The 23,224-nt window shown below is 36.2% G+C and overlaps 1 protein-coding gene across 1 annotated transcript in view; it reads right to left on the reverse strand.

Annotated features, from left to right (window-relative positions):
- SHOC1 (shortage in chiasmata 1) overlaps window positions 1–23,224 on the reverse strand; it is a 77,606-nt gene that overhangs the window by 11,809 nt on the left and 42,573 nt on the right. Inside the window, exons 18-23 of the mRNA XM_065946754.1 lie at window positions 16,572–16,641; window positions 15,377–15,555; window positions 12,199–12,316; window positions 10,696–10,807; window positions 8,446–8,567; window positions 720–813 (exon numbers count right to left, since the gene is read on the reverse strand). Of these exons, the coding sequence (XP_065802826.1) occupies window positions 720–813; window positions 8,446–8,567; window positions 10,696–10,807; window positions 12,199–12,316; window positions 15,377–15,555; window positions 16,572–16,641 (695 nt within the window). The remainder of the gene's footprint in view (window positions 1–719; window positions 814–8,445; window positions 8,568–10,695; window positions 10,808–12,198; window positions 12,317–15,376; window positions 15,556–16,571; window positions 16,642–23,224) is intronic.

The following is a 23,224-nucleotide window of genomic DNA, read 5'->3' on the forward strand; positions in this document are numbered from 1 at the left end:
CCAGGTACTGCTCTATTCATATGTCATAAGATTTCTATTTTATAGTAGATAAAAACAGTAAAGATGGTAACGATAACCCTATATGCAAAACAGAAAAAGAGACACAGATGTACAGAACAGACTTTGGGACTCTGTGGGAGAAGGCGAGGGTGGGATGTTTTGAGAGAACAGCATCGAAATATGTATATTATCAAGGGTGAAACAGATCACCAGCCCAGGTTGGATGCATGAGACAAGTGCTCGGGCCTGGTGCACTGGGAAGACCCAGAGGGATCGGGTAGAGAGGGAGGTGGGAGGGGGGATCAGGATGGGGAATACATGTAAATCCATGGCTGATTCATATCAATGTATGGCAAAAACCACTATAATATTGTAAAGTAATTAGCCTCCAACTAATAAAAATAAATGAAAAAAAAAAACAGTATATCTTCCATAAGTGAATATTATTGATCAAGGGATATTTATTTTTATTCATATTCTGACATTTTTAAAAAAAATCTCAGTAGTAGAGACAAATTATGAATTTAAATTCATTAAAAGCTTTTAGAGAAGAAATCTAAGTGGAAAGAATATATGTTAGTTTGAAAACCGTTCTTTATATGGCTTTCAATATTTTTTTAGTTTACCCATTTAATGTTTCTTCTCACAGGGCAGTTGAGTTTCATTATAATTTTGGTTTATGAAAAATACTCATGAACAAACATATAGGAAAAGAATACCTTTACATCCAGTTCTTCTGATTTTAGCCCAGATGAAACCAAAGCTGCATAAATCAGTGCTAGGTGATGAAGAGTCTTTTCTGTAAGATGGTACCTAAAAAAAAAATATATATATATATATATATATATATATATATATATATATGTTATTATATTCTACTCATTTGATGTCTGATTGTACTTATTAAAAATTTTATTTTCCACATTTCATAATGTCATATTTTCTGTCCACTTAGCACTCTTTTGTAAAAACAATTCCACCTCCTTTCTTCAACAGTACTGTTAAGCCTAGAGAATGCTCTGTGGGGGGTGGGGGCGGGGTGGGGAGAAGTTTAACTTATCCTCTTACTGGCCCTAGGGATGGCTATGTGATTGAAACCTAGCCAACTAGAATACTTCATCTTCCTGGCCAAAGTATTAGGTTCAGATATGAACACATGACCAAAGTAAGAATAACTAGAATTCTCCCTGAGGCTTTTCCCTGAACTGTTGGGGGAAAAAAACCACTCTTTAAAATGATCATTATGTGATGTGACAGAGGTGTTAACTAACGCTGAGGTGATAATTATAATTATATTGCAGTATATAAACACAGGGGCTTCCCCAGTGGCTCAGATGGCAAGGAATCTGCCTGCAGTGCGGGAGACCTAGGTTTGATCTCTGGGTTGGGAAGATCCCCTGGAGAAGGGAATGGCTACCCAGGCAGTATTCTTGCCTGGAGAATCCCACTGACAGAGGAGCCTGTCAGGCTACAGTCCATTGGGTTGCAAAAAGTCAGGCATGACTCAATGACTAAACAACAGAAACAAAACAACAACATATAAATATATCAAATCAACAGATTGTACTCCTTAAACTTACACAATCTTATAAATCAGTTATATCTCAATAATTATTAAAAACACCCCTTTTTTCCTTCTATAGTTATTAAGCAGGTCAGACGTGGCTCTTGAGCTGAGTGACTATTTCTATTACCTTTATCCACTTTAAGTACTCCAAGCAACAAAAAAGAAATTTATTGGTTCATATCACTATGGGTCCAGGAGAAGACGTTGTTGGACAAAGGAATTCAAACCACGTTACTGAGACAATGGCTTTCTTAATTTCCTGCCTCTTCTTTCGTCTGCTGGCTTCTTTCTCAGACAAGCTGTTTTCATAAGAGTGACTGATAAGAGAGGCTCACTGTACCTAAACTGTTTGTATGAAAAATGTGGTTTCTATTGAACACTTGCTTTCTTTTTGGAGTCTAGAGTTTTGATTTGTGACTAGCTCTTAATAAACGTCCTGGGCACTGAGAGTCTGGCGAGTTTCCTGATAGACAACATTTCACAAGTCTGGGCACAACTCGTTGCTGGGAAAATTAAGCATGTTCTGTGTGACTCTACTAGGAGACAACTCTCGGAAGCTTCCTCCTAGTTTATTCTGGAATTTGCTCCATTCCCTTTTTCCCTTTGCTGAATTTGCTTTGTAACTGTTCACTGTAATAAATCATAGCCATGAGCACAAGAATATGCTCAGTGTTATGAATACTCCTAACAAAGCACCAAACTTGGGAGTTGTCTTGGGGATTCCTAGCACTTTTTCTCAAACAAGAACTAATGGCATGAGTGACTAAGGTCATAACTGGAACAATTTATTTTGTAGCTTCAATTTTCCTCATTTGGTCACCTAATTAAGATACTTTTAAAATGTTCCAATCTTCTAGAAATATGGAACTGAGATACCTAGAAGTCTGAAAAGAATTACATTTTAGAATAATATATTGTTGTGAATAAATGACAATTCTTCACATCCTGAACATAAATCTATCTCAGAGTATTATTTTTTTTCATGAAAATCTGGATAAAAATAAGTGAAAATCTCCTCTTATTATTTCTTGTATTACATTTGCACCTCTAGGTGGATACCAATCTAAAAACAACTTAAAAAAATTTCAAATCAATTGTTTATCCAGAATACTTCCAAGTTCTTGATAAAGCTTAAAATGCTTTATAGCCTTTATTAATCTTCAAAGTGAAGATTTGAGACCTGAATAATTATTTTAATTTTTATTTTCTGGTAGAAAGGAAAAACTAGGTTAAATGAGTGCTAGAGATGAAGTGACTTAGCAGCAGCAGAGATTATTGTTAATAGAAGAAGGAATAAGAATCAAGTTGTTCATATGCTTACATTCTGACTTACACTTCTCCCCACATGATAATAATTGTATATGAAGAGCTTGGTTCAGTAAGATAAGCAAAAATGGAGTCAAACAAGAATGCTAAATAAGATATCTGTGCCTTATCTAATAACTAAAGAATATTTTTGAAACTTCTACTATGACTGATGTGGTATGGTTTATGTAGTATTGTAGAGATTAAAAAAGTGAATGACTAGTGTGCAGTTTATTTGGAAAGATATATTCATTCAATAAAGAAGTATTTACCAAGAATCTATCACATGAAAGCAATGTGGTTAGTGCTATAGGGCAAGGGCTCCAAAATGATAATATAAAACTAAACATGATAAATATCAAAGATGAGGAAAAAACACGGAGCTAAGGAGTTTGAAGGATGGAAAGTTTACAACTAAATATTGATCTGTAAGCATGAGTGGAAGATATTGAAGAAAGGTCGAATAGAAAAAGTAGATTGGCCCTAAAAAACAGGCGCAGTTTCACCAGGTGAAATAGTTGGAGGAAGTAGGGCAGATGGTTGGGTTTCCCCAGTGACTAAGCTGGTAAAGAACCCGTATGCCAAGCAGGAGTTGCAAGACACAAAGGTTTGATCCCTAGGCTGGGAAGATCCCCTGGAGAAGGAAATGGCAACCTGCTTCAGTATTCTTGTCTGGAAAATTCCATGGAGAGAGGAACCTGGCTGGCTAAAGTCCATGGGGTCACAAAGAGTTGGACAGGATGGAGTGTGCATGCATACACAGGGAATATTGTAGAAAGACAGAACTGTATGAGCAAAACTAGAAGTAGGAAAGCAAGGAGCCTGTTTGCAAGCCAATGAGCAGAACTTCAGGTTGAAATAGAAAGCAGTGAAAAGTATGCCTGAAAATATAGGTTGGGATTATATTCTGAAGATTTTGAATATTAGGGTGAATGGTCTATGTATTCAGTAAATAATGGGGAAGTCAGTGAAGGTATTTTATCAGAGCGAAATAATATGAGCCTGGTTTGGGAATATTAATTGTGTATATGACGGGTTATGGAGAGTAACATTGAGAGCCATCTGGAGGTGGGGAAACCATTGGTAGTTTGTTATAATAGTCCACATAAAATGATGAGAATCTGAATCAAAATGTTGGTAATATAGACAGAGTGAGGAGAGAGATGAAAAAGGAAGTACACTGGTTGAATCTACAGTATTTGTTTTCCAGTCTTGGTGACTGAAAGGGAGGCAATGGTCATAAATAGCTAAAGGAAAGAAAAGAGCAGAATAGAGAGCAGAATTTTGGGCAGGAATAGAGAATATAGTGAATTCATACTATGTTAGGTTTGAGAGCCTGTGGAATATCAGAATGGAAATATTATATGTAAAGTTAGAGACATATGTCAGAGATTTCAAAGAGAGACTGGCTGCAGATACATAAATACAATAATTATATGCAGAAAGATGTTAACTGAAGCTATCGAGAGGATATTTCTAATGGACAAAATAGAAGGAAAAAAGAGATTTCAGATCTACTTCAAGACTGGGACAAGAAAGAAGAAGAGGTAAAGTCAGAGAAGAAATGATGAGATAGAAGGTCAAAAACATGCAAGTGCCATGGAACTGAAGAGTTTCAAGACAGAAGGCACTGACCAATAGTCTAAATACTTCAGGGCAATGAAGTGAAAATATTTTTGGAGCTGATCATCAAAAAGCCACAAATGACAAGTGACCTCTGAGAGAGAGAGAGAGAGATCAGTACAAAGGAAGAGACAAAAGCCGAATTTCAAAGAGTAAAAGGAGAAAGTGAAAGCAGTATATTCATAAAACTCAGAATGAGGGCAAGGAGAGACACATGATGATAACTTTAGCCAGTGTCTTGGCATTGTTTGGGGGTTAATTTTTCAGTTAAGAGCATCAGTGGAAGAAAGTATAGTAAGATGCTAGTTAGTTAGTGTATTTCACATGATTTTTAGAGAGGAGTGATTTAAGAATGACTTAATAGATTGGTGCAAATGTAATTGCTGTTGGTGCAAAAGAAATTGAGGTTAAGCAGTTGGTGCACAAGTAACTGTGGTGCAAAAGTAATTGCGGACTTTTGGATGGCAGCCATCCTGACTGGCGTGTAATGGTACCTCATTGTGGTTTTGATTTGCATTTCTCTGATAATGAGTGATGTTGAGCATCTTTTCATGTGTTTGTTAGCCATCTGTATGTCTTCTTCAGAGAAATGTCTGTTTAGTTCTTTGGTCCAATTTTTGATTGGGTCATTTATTTTTCTGGAATTGAGCTGCAGGAGTTGCTTGTATATTTTTGAGATTAATCCTTTGTCAGTTGCTTCGTTTGCTATTATTTTCTCCCAATCTGAGGGATTGCTTATAGTTTCCTTTGTTGTGCAAAAGCTTTTAAGTTTCATTAAGTCCCATTTGTTTATTTTTGCTTTTATTTCCAGTATTCTGGGAGGTGGGTCATAGAGGATCCTGCTGTGATTTATGTCGGAGAGTGTTTTGCCTATGTTCTCCTCTAGGAGTTTTATAGTTTCTGGTCTTACATTTAGTTCTTTAATCCATTTTGAGTTTATTTTTGTGTATGGTGTTGGAAAGTGTTCTAGTTTCATTCTTTTACAAGTGGTTGACCAGTTTTCCCAGCACCACTTGTTAAAGAGGTTGTCTTTTTTCCATTGCATATTCTTGCCTCCTTTGTCAAAGATAAGGTGTCCATAGGTTCGTGGATTTATCTCTGGGCTTTCTATTCTGTTCCATTGATCTATATTTCTGTCTTTGTGCCAGTACCACACTGTCTTGATGACTGTGGCTTTGTAGTATAGTCTGAAGTCAGGCAGGTTGATTCCTCCAGTTCCATTCTTCTTTCTCAAGATTACTTTGGCTATTCGAGGTTTTTTGTATTTCCATACAAATTGTGAAATTATTTGTTCTAGTTTTGTGAAAAATACCGTTGATAGCTTGATAGGGATTGCATTGAATCTATAGATTGTTTTGGGTAGAATAGTCATTTTGACAATATTGATTCTTCCAATCCATGAACACGGTATGTTTCTCCATCTGTTTGTGTCCTCTTTGATTTCTTTCATCAGTGTTTTATAGTTTTCTATGTATAGGTCTTTTGTTTCTTTAGGTAGATATACTCTTAAGTATTTTATTCTTTTTGTTACAATGGTGAATGGTATTGTTTCCTTAATTTCTCTTTCTAACAATTTCATTGTTAGTGTATAGGAATGCAAGGGATTTCTGTGTGTTAATTTTATATTCTGCAACTTAACTATATTCGTCGATTAGCTCTAGTAATTTTCTGGTAGAGTCTTTAGGGTTTTCTATGTAGAGGATCATGTCATCTGCAAACAGTGAGAGTTTCACTTCTTCTTTTCCTATCTGGATTCCTTTTACTTCTTTTTCTGCTCTGATTGCTGTGGCCAAAACTTCCAAAACTATGTTGAATAGTAGTGGTGAGAGTGGGCACCCTTGTCTTGTTCCTGATTTTAGGTGAAATGCTTTCAATTTTTCACCATTGAGGGTAATGCTTGCTGTGGGTTTGTCATATATAGCTTTTATTATGTTGAGGTATGTTCCTTCTATTCCTGCTTTCTGGAAAGTTTTAATCATAAATGGATGTTGAATTTTGTCAAAGGCTTTTTCTGCATCTATTGAGATAATCATATGGTTTTAATCTTTCAATTTGTTAATGTGGTGTATTACATTGATTGATTTGCGGATATTAAAGAATCCTTGCATTCCTGGGATAAAGCCCACTTGGTCATGATGTATGATTTTTTTAATATGTTGCTGGATTCTGTTTGCTAGAATTTTGTTAAGGGTTTTTGTATCTATGTTCATCAGTAATATTGGTCTGTAGTTTTCTTTTATTGTGGCATCTTTGTCTGGTTTTGGAATTAGGGTGATGGTGGCCTCATAGAATGAGTTTGGAAGTTTACCTTCTTCTGCAATTTTCTGGAAGAGTTTGAGTAAGATAGGTGTTAGCTCTTCTCTAAATTTTTGGTAGAATTCAGCTGTGAAGCCATCTGGTCCTGGGCTTTTGTTTGCTGGAAGATTTCTGATTACAGTTTCAATTTCCTTACTTGTGATGGGTCTGTTAAGATCTTCTATTTCTGTCTGGTTTAGTTTTGGAAAGTTATACTTTTCTAAGAAGTTGTCCATTTCTTCCAAATTGTCCATTTTATTGGCATAGAGCTGCTGGTAGTAATCTCTTATGATCCTTTGTATTTCAGTGTTGTCTGTTGTGATCTCTCCATTTTCATTTACAATTTTGTTAATTTGGTTCTTCTCCCTTTGTTTCTTAATTACACACCAGTCAGGATGGCTGCTATCCAAAAGTCTACAAGCAATAAATGCTGGAGAGGGTGTGGAGAAAAGGGAACCCTCTTACACTGTTGGTGGGAATGCAAACTAGTACAGCCACTATGGAGAACAGTGTGGAGATTTCTTAAAAAACTGGCAATAGAACTGCCGTATGACCCAGCAATCCCACTTCTGGGCATACACACTGAGGAAACCAGATCTGAAAGAGACACGTGCACTCCAATGTTCATCGCAGCACTGTTTATAATAGCCAGGACATGGAAGCAACATAGATGCCCATCAGCAGACGAATGGATAAGGAAGCTGTGGTACATATACAGCGTGGAATATTACTCAGCCATTAAAAAGAATTCATTTGAATCAGTTGTAATGAGATGGATGAAACTGGATCCCATTATAGAGAGTGAAGTAAGCCAGAAAGATAAAGACCAATACAGTATACTAACACATATATATGGAATTTAGAAAGATGGTAACGATAACCTTGTATGCAAAGCAGAAAAAGAGACACAGATATACAGAACAGGCTTTGGGACTGTGTGGGAGAAGGCGAGGGTGGGATGTTTCGAGAAAACAGCATCAAAACATGTATATTATCTAGGGTGAAACAGATCACCAGCACAGGTGGGATGCATGAGACAAGTGCTCGGGCCTGGTGCACTGGGAAGCCCCAGAGGGATCAGGTGGAGAGGGAGGTGGGAGGGGGGTTCGGGATGGGGAATACATGTAAATCCATGGCTGATTCATGTCAATGTATGACAAAAACCACTACAATATTGTAAAGTAATTAGCCTCCAACTAATAAAAATAAATGGAAAAAAAAGTAATTGCGGTTGGTGCAAAAGTGATAATAATTGCGTCTGGGACAAAAGTAATTGAGGTTGGTGCAAAAGTCACTAGCAATTATTTTTGAACCTCAATAGCTGTTGCACCAACTGCAATTTTACTTTTGCACCAACCTAATAACAGATGAATTAAAAATGAATTAAAAATGTACAAAAAGTGAAACACTTAAGGCAACAGTTCTTAGTGAGGAAAAGGAGGGAAAGATGATTTTGCTCTATTTCCAGGGGAAATAGATCATCTCCCAAATTCTGATTTGTCTTCCTATGGACTTGCTTCCACCTTGAGAATCCCTTACTTAAAGCAAACTAGGTGAACAAGAGGAAAATTGACATAGCTACTTTTGTTCAAAGAATAAGACTGAATAGCTTAACAGATATATATGTGACTTTGGATGGAGAAGTGTTTACTTACTCTGAGTTTAATGGCTTTTTGGCATATAAAATTATCCAACAATAGCTGTATTGGAATGATAATGCCATCAGTCTCATAATGATATTGTCTGATGCCTTTTCACAGTTTAATTCTTCTAGGTCCTACCAGAAAATAAATAAAATAAACAGATTCACTAGGTTGACCAGTTGTTATGAAATTATTATTATATTTCAAGAATCTATGATATATACATTATAACTTGAGAAGAAGCATTGGTATGGGCTTTTTATGGAAAAATGAAAGTCACACTGAAAGCAGTAGGGGGAAAGTTACAGTAGATGTCAAACCATTAATGAGAGCCTCAGCCAGGAGGGTTCATGAACCTCCCAAAGTCCTAGACAGGAAGAAAGCAGCCTACAGAGTGCTCCTATTTGGGCAAAATCCTTTGTAGACTGGGATCTGACTACTCTTAAGGACAAAACCCTATGGAATGATCTGCACTAAATATTTATTTAAGGAAGATGAAAAAGCAGCTGTTAATAGATTTATTGGAATCTCTCTCTAATGATCTCGAATCCCTTATCTCCTTTAACAAAATTAACTTTTGATAGAATGAATAATTCAGAAAGTATTTTATTCTAACAGTAAATTATGTAATGTAAGCAAGGATTAAAAGTTTTCCCAAACAGGATATCCCTTCCACAAATAATTGTTATTTAAGAAATTTAAATATGTAAGACACAATATCCCACAAGGACTTTTCTAGCAGATTTTTGTCATATAATTCTTACATTATTATATTTGCTTGTCAAATCAGACTTCTACCTTAATGTATACCCCATACCATCAAACTGGTTTCTGCTCTCCACTCCCACACTATTAAATTAATTGTAATTTGTATTCCAATCAAGCAAACATATCAGGGAGATTCATATGCCTTAAATTTTAAAATATATGAATTTTTGAAGAGATCTTCTCTCCCTCTTTTAAAAAACTGCCTTATTTATAGGCAATCCCCACTTACTTTAGAGTTCATACTATCAATCACAGATTAGTATGTTACTCCCTTTTAAGAAACAGTGGCTAGACTTTGATTTTTAAAAGTTTTAACACTATAATTATTCTATAAATGTATTTAAAAGTAGATCAATACATAATATTAAAGATTTTATATTTGCTCTATCTTCTTAAAGTATGCTAAAAAAGCTGATATCAAGATTGCAGGGAGAAATATCAATGACCTCAGATATGCAGATGATACCACCCTTATGGCAGAAAGCGAAGAGGAACTAAAGAGCCTCTTGGTGAAAGTGATAGAGGATAGTGAAAAATCTGGCTTAAAACTAAACATTCAAAAAACTAAGATCATGGCATCTGGTCCCATCACTTCATGGCAAATAGATGGGGAAACAGTGGAAACAGCGACAGACTTTATTTTTTGGGGGGCTCCAAAATCACTGCAGATGGTGTCTGCAACCATGCAGTTAAAAGATGCTTGCTCCTTGGAAGAAAAGTTATGATAAATCTAGACAGCATATTAAAAAGCAGAGACATTACTTTGCTGACAATGGTCCATCTAGTCAAAGCTATGGTTTTTTCAATAGTCACATATGGATGTGAGAGTTGGACCATAACGAAAGCTGAGCACTGAAGAATTGTTGCTTTTGAACTGTGTTATTGGAGAAGACTCTTGAGAGTCCCTTGGACTGCAAGGAGATCCAACCAGTTCATCCTGAAGGAGATCAGTCCTAAATATTCATTGGAAGGACTAATGCTGAAGCTAAAGCTCCAATACTTTGGCCACCTGATTCGAAGAACTGACTCATTGGAAAAGACTCTGGTGCTGGGAAAGAGTGAGGGCAGGAGGAGAAGGGGACAACAGAGGATGAGATGGTTGGATGGCAACTCTGACTCGATGGACATGAGTTTGAGCAAGCTCCAGAAGTTGGTGACAGACAGGGAAGCCTGTAGTGTTGCAGTCCATGGGGTCACAAAAAGTCAGACATGATTAAGCAACTGAACTGAACTGAACTGACATAATATTAAAGATTTTATATTTGCTTTGTCTTCTTAAAGCATGATAAAAATTATAAGGTATTGAAAAAGGTTGGTAATAGCCTTTTTCCATAGTGATGATTTTAGCACTTATGACCCTTTTGCAAAGTTTTGGAAGAAATCATGAATACAGTGTAGTTAAGCTCTTTAAACTATAACCTCTAATAATAGATTACATGGTTACACATACATTTTAATACATTTGATTTACATTTTTTTACTCTATGGTTTTACCTGCAAAATTACAGCAGTGTGCTCATCAATTGTCATCACCACATAATGCTCTGTACCTCCAAAGAGTTTCAGTGACTCGCTGCAGCATCTCTCCACTAGTGTGATGTTATAGCTATAAAATACAGTATTTTGGGGTGACATATGGCTAAGAAAAATTCTTTAAGAAAAACTAGACTGTTCTCTGGCATATTAAACTATTTGAATGACTTTGCAAATTTCACACATCAATTTATTCTACTTTATAAACTTGAGTTTGAATAATTCATAGGCTATGAATTATACAGACTATGAATTATTCAGTCTATGACAGATTAGTTGAGATATGTGCTGCCTTATGTATTTTGCTAAATATTACTGTATATGATACTATTATAAATATCTTTTGTATTTGCTTGGTTTTGGGGTTTTGGGGGGCTTTGCCTTTGTCAGTGCCTGCACAGCTTGTGGGATTTTAGTTCTCCCACTAAGGACTGAACCCAGCCCTGGGCAGTGGGAGCAGGGACTCCTAACCACTGGACCACCAGGGAATCCCCCTATTATAAACATCTTGATCAATTTATTCTGGCTCTGTAAGTAATAATTCATTAAACAAGACAGTCTACATTTATCAGAATTCTCTTTTCTTTCTCCTGAAAGGTGATCTAGATTTTAACTAACTTTTATAAGCTCATAGTTTTCTGTGAATGCCCCGCAGTCTTAAGATACAAAAATAAAAGCATGGAAAATAGTTCTGCATTTTAACTAAGGTCACAGCATAATTATCCTTCCTTGATATAGAGAGCCCAATGTCTAATGTCACAGAAGCCAATGTCTTCTGTGACAGCTTGTATGCTATGATAGTTTTTATATCAGTTGAAAATTCTCAATGTTGGCATGACCTTAGAACTAAAGGTTTAAAAACTTGAGAATTCATGCAGAACTGCATAATCTTGTTTCCAAGGCAATATTTTTTCTAAAGTCTTTATTGAATTGGTTACAATTTTACTTCTGTTTTTTGCTTTGCTTTTTTTGGCTGTGAGATATGCGGGATCTTAGCTCCCCAACTAGGGATTGAACCCACACCCCCTGCATTGGAAGACAAAGTCCTGACCACTAGACCACAGGGGAGTCCCTAGGCAGTATTTAAAGTCCTGTAAATAAGAATACTCATTCTCAATATCAGTGACCCAAAGATATGACCATGCAGTTCACAAAAACCACCCCCAACATAAAATGTTCATATTTGTTGGTAACAGTAGAAATGCAATTAAAATATGAATTGAAATAATTAAATATTATTTCTCTACAAAATTGATAAATACCAAAAAAGACAATATTTAATATGTATGATGGTGTGCTTTAGGGAGAGAAGTATAAACTCTTCCATAAACTCTATGGAAAACTATCCTGTGTGATATAATTCCAGGCTTGAATCAGAAAGAAATAGTGCCACATTATAACATAATATTTAGTCCATTGGGGTATATATATATCTCTGCTAAAGTTATGAAATCAATAACTTACTTGGATTCTAACAACTGTAGTATTTCTGGAGTATTAAGAAGTCCTTCAGATGCAAAAAATGTATATGGAATCTGAATTTCCAAGAGAAAACCACCAAAACTATCCAGCAAGGTGCTTCCTAAATATGAAAAAAATTATCAATATGCCTCTTTTTACTCACCCCTCAGTTCATCCTCCTTTTTACTAAACATGAGAATAACAGATGTATATTCAAGGAGTAGTATAAAAATAAAACATAGTAGTATAAAATAAAAGATAAAACATTGAAAAAATATGAATTCAGAATAAAGGGCTGAAGAATAAAATAAAAACCACATGTTATTCTACTGCTGCTGCTGCTGCTAAGTCGCTTCAGTCAGGTCCAACTCTGCGCGACCCCATAGATGGCCGCCCGCCAGGCTCCTCTGTCCCTGGGATTCTCCAGGCAAGAATACTGGAGTGGGTTGCCATTTCCTTCTCCAACGCATGCATGCATGCTAAGTCGCTTCAGTCATGTCTGGCTCTGTGAGACCCCATGGACAGCAGCCCACCAGGCTCCTCTGTCCATGGGATTCTCTAGGCAAAAATATTGGAGTGGGTTGCGATTTCCTTCTCCATGTTATTCTACTACCCAGAAATAAAACATTTATGACTTATTAAAACTACTATATACTAAGAACAGAGTTCAATATATACTTCCACACTATTTTCCTACACGCTTACTTGTCTATACTTACACATGTACATGCACTTGAAAAAACAAAGAAAGGAAAAAATAAGATCGTACTCTACCTGAATGTTAACATCTGCTTTATTCAATTAGTATTTATTGGACATTTCCTGTATAAATATATATACTGATTTATATCAAAATTTAAAGTTATGTACAATAATTCATAGGGAGTGTTATAGATCAATAAGACAAAAATTATATGCCTCAATAGATAAGTGGATGAAGGACATAAACAGGCAGTTTACAAAAGAATGGCTATGCAAGATCAATTCACTTATGAAATGATACAGTCAGTTCAGTTCAGTTCAGTCGCTCAGTCGTGTCCAACTCTTTGCGACCCCATGAATAGCAGCATGCCAGGCCTCCCTGTCCATCACAAACTCCCAGAGTTTACTCAAACTCATGCCCATCGAGTCGGTGATGCCATCCAGCCATCTCATCCTCTGTCGTCCCCTTCTCCTGCCCCCAATCCCTCCCAGCAGCAGGGTCTTTTCCAATGAGTCAACTCTTTGCATGAGGTGGCCAAAGTATTGGAGTTTCAGCTTCAGCATCAGTCCTTCCAATAAACACCCAGGACTCATCTCCTTCAGGATGGACTGGTTGGATCTCCTTGCAGTCCAAGGGACTCTCAAGAGTCTTCTCCAACACCACAGTTCAAAAGCATCAATTTTTCGGTGCTCAGCTTTCTTCACAGTCCAACTCTCACATCCATACATGACCACTGGAAAAACAATAGCCTTGACCAGACGTCAAGTAATGGCAAAGTAATGTCTCTGCTTTTTAATATGCTGTCTAGGTTGGTCACAACTTTCCTTCCAAGGAGTAAGCGTCTTTTAATTTCATGGCTACAGTCACCATCTGCAGTGATTTTGGAGCCCCCCAAAATAAAGTCTGACACTGTTTCCACTGTCTCCCCATCTATTTCCCATGAGGTGATGGGACCAGATGCCATGATCTTAGTTTTCTGAATGTTGAGCTTTAAGCCAGCTTTTTCACTCTCCTCTTTCACTTTCATCAAGAGGCTTTTTAGTTCCTCTTCACTTTCTGCCATAAGGGTGGTGTCATCTGCGTATCTGAGGTTATTGATAGTACTCCCGGCAATCTTGATTCCAGCTTGTGTTTTTCCAGCCCAGAGTTTCTCATGATGTACTCTGCATATAAATTAAATAAGCAGGGTGACAATATACAGCCTTGACATACTCCTTTCCTATTTGGAACCAGTTTTTTGTTCCATGTCCAGTTCTAACTGTTGCTTCCTGACCTGCATATAGTTTTCTCAAGAGGCAGGTCAGGTGGTCTGCTATTCCCATCTCCTTCAGAATTTTCCACAGTCAAAGATGATGCAGTCAAAGAAATGCAAATTAACACAACTGAAAAATATTATCTGTCTCTAATCCTCTCAGAAATTTAAAAGATTAATAATACCTACTCAAAGTAAAACCATGAGGGAAAAGATCTTCTTACACTTTCTGCATAGATATAAATTGGGATCAAATTTCTGCAAAGATATTAGCAATATATAAATGTGTGCACACCTTTGACCCAGAAACTCATTTTACCTTGGAGTTTTTACTTCTGAGAACAAATACATAGAGATATATAAGATACATAAATTCCTAATAAATCTTGTGGTATAATAGTAGAAAATCAAAGCATTGTAAATGGCCCAAATAAGGAATTGTTTGAATAATTTAAGTTCAAAGGTGAATGCTTATGTATTATCCTTTCTTGGACCCATGTTTTAATCATTTAATGATGTTAACACAATTCTAAAAGAGTAGGACATGACTTAGCGACTGAACAGCAACACTTAATTCTATATATCAAAGATTCCAAAGTAATAATTATGGTGACTGTATTTTTAGAATTGAGTTGGAATGTCTCAGAATTCAAACTTCCTACTGGAGGTGGATGGAAAGTAACTTATGGCAAGTTTTGAAAGAGTGTGCGCTGTGACTAAACACATACAGGGATTTTAATTTAGTGGATCTGAGAATTCACAACCTCAGTCATGTGAAGCGTTACTGAGAAATACAAAGAAAACTAATGCTGTGTAAAGTGGTTTAGACTCTTTTCCAAGCATTTGTGCACAATTTTTATTGCATAGTAAAAGTTCTCTGTGTCAGTCGACATACTATTACATATTTTCCCTGAAATTCAGTAAAAATACTGTTGCATAGAAGTCAGATTAAGATTAGATATAATTAAATTATGTTATTATAAGTAAAGTTTAGAAGTTAAAGCAATGAAGAGAAATAGAATCAGTAAAGGCTAGTTTCAAAAGGGGAATATGAGGTAAGAGCTAGTTAAAGTCGTTGTTCAACGTCACACAGATGATGGAGAAGTGAGAGCTTGACCTCTAGTCTTCTAACGCTATAGCTTATTCTCTTTCCATAGATCAGAAATAAAAAAACAGAAAATTTTTATGTTAATGGAGCAAGAAAAGAATTTAAATTATATTCTTACTCTTTAAAATTGTGTCTGGAAGAATCACTTTAAAGGCCATGTAAGGAATATTCAGTTTTTCACAATGTTCAGTCCAACAAGAGTTTTCTACAAAATTGTATTCCACCACAAATGAGAAATTACTCCATGGGAAATCTGCTCCAATGTATTGGTTGGGTACAACTACACAGAAACTTGTACTAAAGACAAAAGAAAGCCGAGAAAAGAGAATTAGACTTGTATCATTATACCCTTGGAATGCTAAAAGATGACTGCTTTGGCTATTTGGTGAAAATTCTTCTCTAATCTATGCCCACTCATCTTGGAAAGACACTGGTGTACTTCCTGTTGATTTGTTCTCCAATTGTGCTAATGTCTTTTCATATTTCTTTTTGATGGTAATACTTAAAAAAAAAACTAGAATATAAAAAAACCGTGGACTTGTTTCAGATCCTGAAATGCAAAGGACCCTATTTTATTACCTGATTCTTATCAATAATACACAAACCACCATGAGAAATCAATCTCATTTCCTTACAGATGGGAGATTTTAATCTTTGATAATTCATATATTCATAGTAGAATAAAACCTGACAACTTTGAAATGGTTTTTTTTTTTCTCAATGGGCTGGCTTCATAAATGGTTTAACAACAACAAAATGAAGGATACTTAAATATCTTAAGTTTATCTTTCCAACCATCTTCAAATTTCATACAACATAGCATTTACTATAATTAAAATTCTCTACTGCTGCTTTCTATCTAGAAATAATTTCTACATAAAATAAGGCAAAGTAAAAACATTTTTAGACAAGTCAACACTAAATTTATTATTAGTAGGCTTTCACTGAAAGAATTTCTAAAAGATGCACTACAGGAAGAAGGAAACTCAAGAAGAAGGAAGAAAATATAAGAAGTAATGCTGAATGAAAACACTGGTTAAAAATAAGGGTAAGTCTAAAGAGGTACTTCTTGTACCGACACTAACAATACAAATCATAATCTGGAGATATTAAAACAAGATTAAACAAAAATTCTGGACAACAATAATACATAAGGCAATGAACTTAGTTAAAGAATTTTTCAGGAAGAGGGTAAAGGCATACATTAATTTCAGGTGTTATTAAACTTTTTTTTAAAAAGTTCTAGGAGAAATTGTGTTTTTCCTATGGAACTGGTATGTCTATTACCCATAGATGAATAAGTACATTTTCACCTGTTTAAAACACCTTCGGATTCCAGAAAGTCTTTTCTTTTGTTTGAATGTAAGACAGTCAGTGTCAAACCTGTTGGGAAAAAAAGAGAAATACGAAAAGTTTTTTTTTTCACTATATTTTCATATTTATTTTTAGGTGTGTCATATATTTTACTACCATAAAAATGAATTAAAGGTCCATGAACAAGGATCATTTTTCTAAGTCTAGGAAATCAGAAAGTTTGAGCCATGAGCACTATTTCTGGTGTGTGTGTATGCTGTGTAATTATAAGCAAGGAAATTCTGAATTTATTATGTAAGATAATAAAAAGGATCAAAAACTTAATGTTAAAGTAAAAAAACACACCAGCTCCATGTAGTTCATTCTATTTTGCGAAAAATTATGGTAGATTTTACCTTTACTTTAGCCAAAATTTTAAGTATACAACTAAACAGCAAGAGATGATATTTCACTATGATAGGAATTTTTTTCCTTTCTATTTTCTGTGTAAGAAAAAGAAGTCTTATTGTACACTACCTATTTCATAGATTCACTCATGCTTCTTAATTATATTTAAATTACTTACATTATTTATGTTATTTTTTAAAAAATATAATCAAATTTATTATATCCACATGTACGGTTTATTTTTGGTAGACACAGTTGGTTTAAGAATAGCCAATTTCAGTTCATATAAATTCTACACTCTATTCGTGAACTTTTGTTAACTGTAGAGTTCTCAAAGGTGTGATATAATAATGACATAGTAATGTTTAATAAGTTCATGTTTTTGTTTGCTTGACTTGATATGACAGTAGTTTTGGTGATAATAAGACGGGAGTTAGTACTATTTCTCTTTTATAATTTGTAAGGTCATATTATTTAAAACCTAATCTCTCTAAGTGATTTGTACTAGCTTTGACCCCAAAGCAGATTACTTGCTAAGCTTGTTACTAGGATCTTTCAAACACATGGAATATGGACCCACATCTTTATTTCTAATACTAGACAGAAAAAGGCCTAGTTCCTAGATACAGAGAATAGCTGCAAAGAGAGTAAAAACATTTATCAATACGTAGAGTTAATATTTTTGTATCAGTAGACCTTGTTGAAACAAAATAGTAAGAGTAGTAATGATATAATCCTAAATGTCAAAAGAAATAGGAATGTTCAGCCTGAAGCCTAGAGTTGATATATATACATTTTTAATAATTTGTCAATGTATTTTACTTGACATTGAAGGAAAAGGTGCCCCATTAAGTAGGTTTAAAGCTTCTTTTCTGTGCGGCAGGAATATGTCCGCAGCTCTTCACAGAAATATTCCTCTGGTTATTCAAATGCTTTTGTTTTAATAATGCTAGCATTGGTCAGCACTTCACTAGCTTTTAAAAACCTTTCTGGACTTCCCTGGTAACCCAGTGGCTAAGAATCCACCTTCCAGTGTTGGGGAACTAAGATGCCACATGCTATCGGTCACCTAAGCCTGCACGCCTCAACTACTGAACCCATGCTCTGCAACTGAAACCTGATGCAGCCATAAATAAATATATTTTTAAAGTTTCCAGTTACCCTGACTGTCCATACGACTGTGGTGGCTTCAGCTCCACAACGGTTAAGTATTTGCTCTAACACATCGCTTCACGGCAAATAGATGGGAAAGCAGTGAAAACAGTGCAGACTTTATTTTTGGGGCTCCAAAATCACTGCAGATGGTGACTGCAGCCATGAAATTAAAAGATGCTTACTCCTTGGAAGGAAAGTTATGCCCAACCTAGACAGCATATTAAAAAGCAGAGACATTACTTTGCCAACAAAGGTCCATCTAGCCAAGGCTTTGGTTTTTCCAGTAGTCATGTACGGATGTGAGAGTTGGACTATAAAGAAAGCTGAGCGCCGAAAAATTGATGCTTTTCAACTGTGGTGTTGGAGAAGACTCTTGAGAGTCCCTTGGACTGCAAGGAGATCCAACCAATCCATCCTGAAGGAAATCAGTCCTGAGCGTTCATTAGAAGGATTGATGTTGAAGCTGAAACTCCAATACTTTGGCCACCTGATGTGAAGAACTGACTCATTTGAAAAGACCCTGATGCTGGGAAAGATTGAAGGCAGAAGGAGAAGGGGACGACAGAGGATGAGATGGTTGGATGGCATCACTGACTCAATGGACATGGGTTTGGGTGGACTCCAGGAGTTGGTGATGGACAGGGAGACTTGGTGTGCTGCAGTCCATAGGGTCGCAAAGAGTCGGACACGACTGAGTGACTGAACTGAACTGAATTGAACACTTTGGTACTAGTAAGGATCTTGTGAATTTGGTAAATATGAACTCATTTTCCCAAGATTAGAAAATTGAATGAAACAATAAGATCCAAGCATGAAAATTTGGATTCTAGCACATGATAACATCATCAAAAAAATAGCACAATATAAGGCTCTCCTTAAAAGAGCCTTCCATTCTCATATCACTATAATTTAATAGCTTATTATTACTAACTGCTCTGAGAAGCAGATATTAGTCACAATATTTGCATGTATTTCAGTTAAATCTTTTCCACTAGTCTTAGTCTAAATAGGGCACGTGGGGAGGTATTCATTAGCTCACTAATTTATTCAAAAAATCTTTATGAAGTGCCTTTCATATTCCAGGCATTTTTGTGGGTGCTGGAAATACAAATCAGGACAGGGTCATTATCCTTAGAAGCTGAAATTGTAGTGAGGAAAACCAACAAGAGCATCAGTTATTACAGCCCAGAATGGTAAGAAGTGCCTTAGAAGGATGCACATACTACCCTGAGAATAGAGAGGGAACATATTCAAATTAAGGTTTCCTAACCAAATGTTTTAACTCATTTTTTTTTTTTTTTTTTTTTTTTTTTTTAAATTTTTTTTTTTTTTTTTAAATATTATTTTATTAGTTGGAGGCCAATCACTTTACAACATTTCAGTGGGTTTTGTCATACATTGACATGAATCAGCCATATAGTTACACGTATTCCCCATCCCGATCCCCCCTCCCACCTCCCTCCCCACCCGACTCCTCAGGGTCCTCCCAGCGCATCAGGCCCGAGCACCTGACTCATGTATCCCACCTGGGCTGGTGGTCCGTTTCACCATAGATAATATACATGCTGTTCTTTCAAAACATCCCACCCTCACGTTCTCCCCCAGAGTTCAAAAGTCTGTTCTGTACTTCTGTGTCCCTTTTTCTGTTTTGCATATAGGGTTATCGCCACCATCTATCTAAATTCCGTATATATGTGTTAGTATACTGTAATGTTCTTTATCTTTCTGGCTTACTTCACTCTGTATAATGGGCTCCAGTTTCATCCATCTCATTAGAACTGATTCAAATGAATTCTTTTTAACGGCTGAGTAATATTCCATGGTGTATATGTACCACAGCTTCCTTATCCATTCATCTGCTGATGGGCATCTGGGTTGCTTCCATGTCCTGGCTATTATAAACAGTGCTGCAATGAACATTGGGGTGCACGTGTCTCTTTCAGATCTGGATTCCTCAGTGTGTATGCCTAGAAGTGGTATTGCTGGGTCATATGGCAGTTCTATTTCCAGTTTTTTAAGAAATCTCCACACTGTTTTCCATAGTGGCTGTACTAGTTTACATTCCCACCAACAGTGTAAGAGGGTTCCCTTTTCTCCACACCCTCTCCAGCATTTATTGCTTGTAGACTTTTGGATAGCAGCCATCCTGACTGGCGTGTAATGGTACCTCATTGTGGTTTTGATTTGCATTTCTCTGATGATGAGTGATGTTGAGCATCTTTTCATGTGTTTGTTAGCCATCTGTATGTCTTCTTTGGAGAAATGTCTGTTTAGTTCTTTGGCCCATTTTTTGATTGGGTCGTTTATTTTTCTGGAATTGAGCTTCAGGAGTTGCTTGTATATTTTTGAGATTAATCCTTTGTCTGTTGCCTCATTTGTTATTATTTTCTCCCAATCTGAGGGCTGTCTTTTCACCTTACTTACAGTTTCCTTTGTTGTGCAAAAGCTTTTAATTTTCATTAGGTCCCATTTGTTTATTTTTGCTTTTATTTCCAATATTCTGGGAGGTGGGTCATAGAAGATCTTGCTGTGATTTATGTCGGAGAGTGTTTTGCCTATGTTCTCCTCTAGGAGTTTTATAGTTTCTGGTCTTACATTTAGATCTTTAATCCATTTTGAGTGCTGAATGGATACAAAAACAAGACCCCTATATATGCTGTCTACAAGAGACCCACCTCAAAACAAGGGACACATACAGACTGAAAGTGAAGGGCTGGAAAAAAATATTTCACGCAAACGGAGACCAAAAGAAAGCAGGAGTCGCAATACTCATATCAGATAAAATAGACTTCCAAATAAAGGATGTGAAAAGAGACAAAGAAGGACACTACATAATGATCAAAGGATCAATCCAAGAAGAAGATATAACAATTATAAATATATATGCACCCAACATAGGAGCACCGCAATATGTACGGCAAACACTAACGAGTATGAAAGAGGAAATTAATAGTAACACAATAATAGTGGGAGACTTTAATACCCCACTCACAACCATGGATAGATCAACTAAACAGAAAATCAACAAGGAAACACAAACCTTAAATGATACAATGGACCAGCTAGACCTAATTGATATCTATAGGACATTTCACCCCAAAACAGTCAACTTCACCTTTTTCTCAAGTGCACACGGAACCTTCTCCAGAATAGATCACATCCTGGGCCATAAATCTGGTCTTGGAAAATTCAAAAAAATTGACATCATTCCAGTCATCTTTTCTGACCACAGTGCAGTAAGATTAGATCTCAATTACAGGAAAAAAATTGTTAAAAATTCCAACATATGGAGGCTAAATAACACGCTTCTGAATAACCAACAAATCATAGAAGAAATCAAAAAAGAAATCAAAGTATGTATAGAAATAAATGAAAATGAAAACACAACAACCCAAAACCTATGGGACACTGTAAAAGCAGTGCTAAGGGGAAGGTTCATAGCATTACAGGCACACATCAAGAAACAAGAAAAAAGCCAAATAAATAACCTAACTCTACACCTAAAGCAATTAGAGAAGGAAGAAATGAAGAACCCCAGGGTTAGCAGAAGGAAAGAAATCTTAAAAATTAGGGCAGAAATAAATGCGAAAGAAACTAAAGAGACCATAGCAAAAATCAACAAAGCTAAAAGCTGGTTTTTTGAAAAAATTAACTCATTTTTAAAGGATATGTAGGAGTTAGCTTCCTGAAGAAGAGAGAAGAGTATTAATGATAGCAGAAACAGGAGGAGTAAAGGCATGGAGATAGGAAGCAGCATGATAACTAGTTTGGTAGGAGCAGAGCAAAGAAATATTTTAGAAGATGGCACAAGACGCAGTTTATAGAGGGAAGAGAATAAATCAAGGGTGACACAGGTTGAGGGTGGTATTTTATCTTTAAGACTGGAAAACTTAAAGAGTAAGAGAGTTATTAGAGAAGGCTGGCTGGGAAATAATTGATAGAACAAAGTGTTCGAGACTCCTGGAAGTGATGGGATCCACAGCATAAGTGAAAGATTGACTTTTTAAGGGTGGAGAGTCACCCTCCTCTATAGAGAAGGGAGGAAAGATAAAAGAATAGGAGAAATGAATGTAAGTTTGTGGATGGTGGGGAAGATGAACTGAGGAGGAGTATTACTCAATTAAAGGTCATTAGAAGGCATAATTCCCTTCTCAAAATGAGGGGATGAGTGGCATGGTAGGGGTGTATGGTATAGCCGTTAGTATGATAGGTATGGAAGCTAAGAACATATAAAAGATTATTGAGAAGTATTAAAAACCCATATAAGTTCAGGGAGCCTGATTTTGTAGTGGTACCAATCTACTTGATTTTCTCCAATAATGCACAATATCTTGGCTGTAGGGATAGAGAGATGAAATCTTGATTGATTCAGAGCTGAAGTTTAAATGGAAGGTACAATAGAAGGACAAGATTGCTTAAAGTGATGGCCATCACCAAATATGGAAGAAGAAAGAAATGAAAAAAGGAGTTGAAAGTTTATAATCTTTAGAATGCTGAAGATCATGAAACAGCCCGAGGTAGCTATAGACAGAGAGTTTCAAGTTTAGAGGCAGGATAGTTCTGCATTATCAAAAGGCTGATAGCAAAGCCAAGGAATGAGTATATTTGTTATGAAGACAAATGAAATTATAAGGTCAGGGTGTTGAGTGAATCAGTCACATTAAAGACATCTAGTTCAATGGCAAGACCAGGAATAAAGAGAGTACCATGAGCCAAGTGCAAAACTGTTCATGGGTGATTGTGGGGTAGTAGAGAATGACATGGCAATATGGCATAGCCTCAAAGGATGGAGGAATAAAGTTTTGAAAAGGATAATGGAAAGCACAAAATGGCCTTCTCATTCTTATATACATACAGAGAGAAAATTATCAGCTTCTATATGAAAGGTATACAGGGGAAGCATTATCATCTAGGGAAAGTTGAGTTTCCCTTAAAACAAGGAGGTGAAGAAGGAGAAGAGTTCATGTTTTAGCAATGGGCTCCACACCACGAGATGGAAGGGCTGACAGGGGGCGATAGTCGGCAGAAGAGTTGAACAATGACCCTGGAACAAGAGAGACTTAGGTTCAAACCCTGATTCCCTCACTTACTACCTGTGATTTTGGCATGA

The sequence above is a fragment of the Muntiacus reevesi genome, chromosome 10 (assembly GCF_963930625.1).
Source record: "Muntiacus reevesi chromosome 10, mMunRee1.1, whole genome shotgun sequence".
Classification (NCBI taxonomy): Eukaryota; Metazoa; Chordata; class Mammalia; order Artiodactyla; family Cervidae; genus Muntiacus; species Muntiacus reevesi.